The 5767-nt window shown below is 37.8% G+C and overlaps 1 protein-coding gene across 1 annotated transcript; it reads left to right on the top strand.

The window, feature by feature from the left end:
* Positions 1-932: 932 nt before the first annotated feature.
* Positions 933-1354, top strand: RB195_010832 (uncharacterized protein; the record flags this gene model as incomplete). The annotated part of the gene is made up of 2 exons (XM_064191998.1): positions 933-978; positions 1023-1354. The coding sequence occupies 2 exons, from the start codon at positions 933-935 to the stop codon at positions 1352-1354; spliced, it is 378 nt and encodes a 125-aa protein (XP_064049581.1).
* Positions 1355-5767: the final 4413 nt, after the last annotated feature.

The raw sequence follows: 5767 nt of genomic DNA, 5'->3' as shown, positions 1-5767 counted from the left end.
CCGAAATTTTACCGAATGACATGAAATGTTGAGTTCAAAGCTCTCTTTGCTTTGGTTTTCGGAGAATTTCGAGGAGAGGTATTACGGAAATGTGAAAGAAGTTAACTTTTGTAACTGAAGTGGACGAGTCTCCTTTACTTGTGGAAATTTTCTGTACCATCCTGCATCCGAAATCACTTTGTTCGCTTAATTACAGATAACTGTTGACGTCCAAAAAAGCGACATTACTCTCCTGTATTTTTTCTTAGATCTAAGCAAACATCGACGTTGAAACAGCTTTTGTCACAATGTTTCCATACCTAGCGTTGTAAATGTGATCTTGCTTATTTTTCAACGACACATTGTAGTAGCAGTGCTACGGAAGGCAGCTGTTGTTTATGGCTCTTCAATTATACTCGTACAGCAGAGAAGTTCTGTTTACGTTCCAGGTAAAGGAAACAAATCATGATCCTGAGAGGTCCACGTTGAAAATTTGGAACTATCAGTGTGGAAGACCCTGCCTTTAACATTCAATTAGCAAAACAGACCGATTCGACTGAATCGCTACTACATCAGTGCTGTACTGATCCATGGGGCAGACATGAGACTCCCGAAGTGCTGCGAGGACGTAGGCAAGCAGTCCATCACACGCAGTCAAAATAAAATAGTTCACAGTAGCTTCTCGGTCAAGTAGCTCCACTTCAGAAAGCGACGACCGGTGTAATATCGTAAGAGAGTTAGGCTTAGAGAAGAAATTGAATAGTTCGAAAAGCTGGAAGGGGAGAGTAAAAGATGAAGGATAAAGTCCCCGGCGTACCAATCCAACTGGGATGCGCTAACACATTTTGCTGCAATTCGTAACTGTTGAGGTTTTTTTCGGAAGCCGTGTTCACCTAAACAATAACTTGCGGCGGTCACCCGATGGTCAATTCAGTGTTTTTATCCTCCCAGCCATGTTCGGTACCAATTTATCGACCCCGGAGGGAAAGGAAAAGCTTGGTTGGCGTTAGGGAGGTTCTGTAATATCGACCATGAGGCTACAGCGGAATTCCTACCGACTGCGTTATCAAATAAGGTGCTATTGTTATTATTATTATTACTGTCATTATTATTACTACTACTATTATTATTACTATTATTATTATTATTATTATTATTATTATTATTATTATTATTATTATTATTATTATTATTATTATTATTATTATTATTATTATTATTATTATTATTATTATTATTATTATTATTATTATTATTATTATTATTATTATTATTATTATTATTATTATTATTATTATTATTATTATTATTATTATTATTATTATTATTATTATTATTATTATTATTATTATTACTTTTGCTATCATCACTTTAATGCAGTTTAGTCATTATTATGAAGTTATTTTATTATTATTATTATTATTATTATTATTATTTTTTTTTTTATTTTATTATTATTATTATTATTATTATTTTTTTTTTTTATTTTTTTTTTTTGCAACTCTTGTATCTGAAGCTTTCAATAAGATGTTCACAAGAATTAACCGAACGCAGTGCAATGGTATAAGAGAAGAAGATCGGTAGACAAAGTATAAACCTTTCCAAAAGAACTGTCACTATCATTTACAGACCCGGGTACGTCATGGAATACACAAAATAGGTAAAAAGAAGTAGGCAGGGAAGTGACCAAATGGAAGGATACGAAGAAAAATTGTACCGTTGTCAAAACGTTCCGAGTCACTTCCGAGTTCGTTGCTGAAAAGTCTTGACAGCAGTGCTTACTTATATAGTAGAAATTGAGGACGCATAAATGGCGCTCAGAGACCCCACCCCCCCAACCAAGCGCCCGGCGCACGCGAGGCTGACAAAGCCGGCAAAATATGAGTTGACGATTTGAGCAGTACATGAAGGGAGCTCTGCGCTGATGAGATCCCTCTGAACGCGTCATTGCTGTTTTTTAAGGGATTCAGAGAACTCCAGGAAAAGGGGTAGGATTGTTAGTTCAGGGCAGTAATTAGTTGACTAAAGTAGCACTTTCATTTGTTGCTGCTTCGTATACATACAAGCACATGTACGAAATCAGCTACAGCGAGGTAAGTGCAGAGGAAGCTCAAATCTCAACATTTTTCATATTTTTTCACACCGTGCTAGGTCTGAGTGGGTCAAGGTATTGACAGTGATAGAAATTCATTTATGAAAGAAACAAAGATTTCATGAGGATCAGAGATCATGAAAATTCTCTAATCTCTACAAGAGTCCAGATAAAAGCTTCGGCGACTGAGATTCGAATGGCTTCAAATCTCAAAAACTAGAAACTCTTCAGGTGAAAGAGATGATCGAAGTTAGACTTGCACCAGATGAGACCAGGTTTGCACCAGATTTTCGGCAAGGAAAGAAAAATGCTACTTTCCCGCGTGTTCAAAATTTTATCATTCTAATTTCAAGCACTGACGTCCTTAATGGGCACAGTGACGATGACGCTTCCCTCAAGGAAGATGGTATCGCTTCTTGTATCTCACCTAAACGAACTAATAAACTTCGAACTAATAAAACAGCCTTTGGTCATAGAAAACCCTTTTAAATGTTTCACACCTATCAAAATGTGGGTTTATCATCGACAACATGAAAAAAGCTAAAAGCGGGTGGCGCCGTAGAAGAAAGTAATTAGTTACCATTAGCAGGCCAGCAGATTCTTATGACGATTGTGAGGTTGATGTCCTCTTAAGGTCTTTCTTTGTAAACATCAACAGTGCTTTATGGGGGCCTAAAACAAGCCATGTTGTGTTTTTGAGTGTTCTCAGCAAAATTTTGAAGGACATTGAAATCCTTTTATTTCCATTCCTCCTTCAATATCCCTAGCACTTTGCACAAAAGTTAGTGTTGTGTGACATTTGGACGAATGTTCAGTAGGTCAGGAATAAACAGGCAGAAATCAAATATCGATTGGAGACAGTGATTTGTGGAATGGAGAGAAGCTGTGGTCCTCTTGAAGTAGAAGTACCAGCGCCCGAAAAACTTTTATTCGTTTCTTTTCAAAGCGTGACCATCGGGAACAACCCTTTTGACGTCATATATTGTGGTATCAAGGAGATGGTTGATGTTTTCAAGAAGGAAACAGCAAAGTTCTTCCCTCCTGAATGCTTTGACGGTGGATTCCTTGCGTTTCCGGGAATGCGTTTACCGTGACACGAATGAGAGGTTGCTTGGACAGAGCAAAGAAGCCAAATTACAGAGTTGAAATGTTGAGTGAATCTACGACTGACGAAAGGGCTGTCACTTAAGGTAGCGAAGCGGTACAGTTGAGCGCACGATGATCGGAAAACAGAGAAGGAGATCACAGCACCGTCACGAGGAGTCGGATCTCGACTAATTTTATGTTTTGCATCTGCTTCTAATCTCAAAGCTACTTCCTAGCTTTGTTCTCTTAATAAGATATTTATTTATAGTGACTCTGATGAAATTGGCCGTGGCGCTTTTTTAATCTGCTTTCATCCTGTGAAGTGCATAGTGCCGGACCTCTGCGAGAAGCTGAAGCCTCAGTCTAAAACGCGGAAAAGACAAGTTCTTTGAAAGAGGGCTTGGAGTTTTGATGGATTAGAAGTGAATAGTTGCAAATCTGACACGCCTGTCGAGTTCGCCCCATGGGACTGAATTTTTGACATTTTTCAAAATTTCAAAAAAAAATTGTTGAAAGTGAAGCAAAAAATATTGCCAGGACACCCCTGACTTGGCTTTGAACTGTTTTGAACGATTTAGGTGAAGAAAAGTGCAAGATATTTCGAAGTCCTCCTATTTCATCAGAAGCTGCATACAATACACGATCTTCAAAACACTGGAGGTTGAATATAAATAATAATAAACGCACAAAGTAACTGGTTAAATAAGTACCACCAAATCCTGAAAGGAAATTTCAAGAAGATTTCTTCACCAGAATGATGCTGTTTTATTTCTATACATTATTGTTGCAGAGCAATTAATATTTTTTCCCGTTGAATATTGTCTCCGTCTTTCAAAATGGAAAGTTGCGACGCTTATCAACGTGAATAACCCGGGGGGAGGGGCTTTAACTGATGCGGTCAATTCTGTTCAGGAAATACTATTTGGAGGAGTCAGTTAATTAACAGTTTACATGGGAAAAACATTTCGTCAGTGAACATAGATTAACGACGTTGAAACCCAGCTATGAAGCGAGAGGAAAAAAGCTGTGGTGCCCTTTGATGAGAATTAATTTGGAAATATCCTCGAATTTAATTAGCCAAAAACGTTTTACGTGGTATTCGTTGGAGATGACGAGACGTTCAGCGAAATTCTTCAAGTCATGCGAAATTCATGTTCAAACCAGGTTTTGCTGGATTTCATTAAATTCCCTCGAATGCTATTAAATTAGTCAGAACTTTTGGAATATTTCATTAAAATTCAACATTTTCGAGTACATTTTGCACACTAGTGGAAACTGTTGACATCATAGTCTTAAGTAGGAAACTAAACCAGAAAAAACCGGAGAAGGATGACGAGAAAGAATCTTCGGCGGCTTTCATCTCCTTATATTTGGATTTTCTCCCACTCATGCAGCTTTCACCTACATTTCTCTCCTATTTACAGTAGGTCAGCAGCCTCAAAAAAAGTGTCGTAGTTTTACTTTCACTCCTAAAATGTTTAGTTTACTAGAAAAAGTATAAAACTGTGCAAGTCATGTGAACGGAAACAAATAGACGTGAAAAACTCGGAGCATCTCTTTGTTTTGTTTGATACCAAGTGTGACTTAAAGGTTGGTGTGTAAACAACAGCAACAACTTACTCTCGCACCTACCATAATATAATTTGTATGTTTTGTACATTAGCAAGAACATTATGTTATAATGTGTCCTAATACCCGCATTCTTTCAGTATCTCATAGAGAAAAGATTCTATAAATGTTTGTTGTCATAAGTGTTGTTATAGAAGTGCTATAAATAAATGTTCCACATTTATTTATGTGAACTACCAAGGAAGCATCTGCTGCCCATGAATGAATGCTGTTGCCCTTCAGGTGCACATACGGTAGAAATAGAAAATAAAATAGAAAAACAAAATAGAAAATAGAATAGAAATGGTTTTAGCTGTCAGCTGCAATTTAAAAAAAGGTTGTTGTCAAGAGAAAAGTGCACGGGGGAGAAGTCAGAGCTCGACACTTTTCAGATGAGATATTGTGTTAGGTCAGAATGGGGAAAGGATTTCAGAACGGCAGAAATTCCTTGTGAAAGAAGTCATTGTGGATTTCATAAGAAATCAGAGATCGCAATAATTGGGTGTGAATCTCTGCAAGAGTCCAGACAAAATTGAAGTCGCGATAGGATTTCGAATGGCAAATTAGAAAGACAGGATATAAATTCTGCTGCTAGAAAAAATAATCCGATTTAAACATGGGCGCGATGAGATATTTGGAAGGAAAGGAAGAACACTTCTGTCCAGCGTTTCCAAAATTACCGTGATCATCTAATTCTAAGCACTAATGCCGTTAACGAGCTCACTTACAGTGACTGACGGTGCTTGTACAATACTTTCTACTCAAATACGCGAATTCCAACTGGTAAAAATTCGCCAGCCTTTGGTAGTCAGAGCATTGTTTTGAATGCTCCACCTTTACCAGAAATGTTGATTTATCCTCGATCACCCGAAAAAAGCTAACGGAGGGAGCAGGGGGTGGCGCTGGAGAAGGAAGTAATTAGATGGCATTAGCAGCCCAACAGATTCTTATGACGATAGTGAGGCTGATGATCCCAGACCCTCGCACTTTTTCCGGAGAGAT

Source organism: Necator americanus, chromosome III, assembly GCF_031761385.1.
Source record: "Necator americanus strain Aroian chromosome III, whole genome shotgun sequence".
In the NCBI taxonomy this organism is placed as follows: Eukaryota; Metazoa; Nematoda; class Chromadorea; order Rhabditida; family Ancylostomatidae; genus Necator; species Necator americanus.
This window is presented reverse-complemented; position numbering and strand designations above follow the sequence as displayed.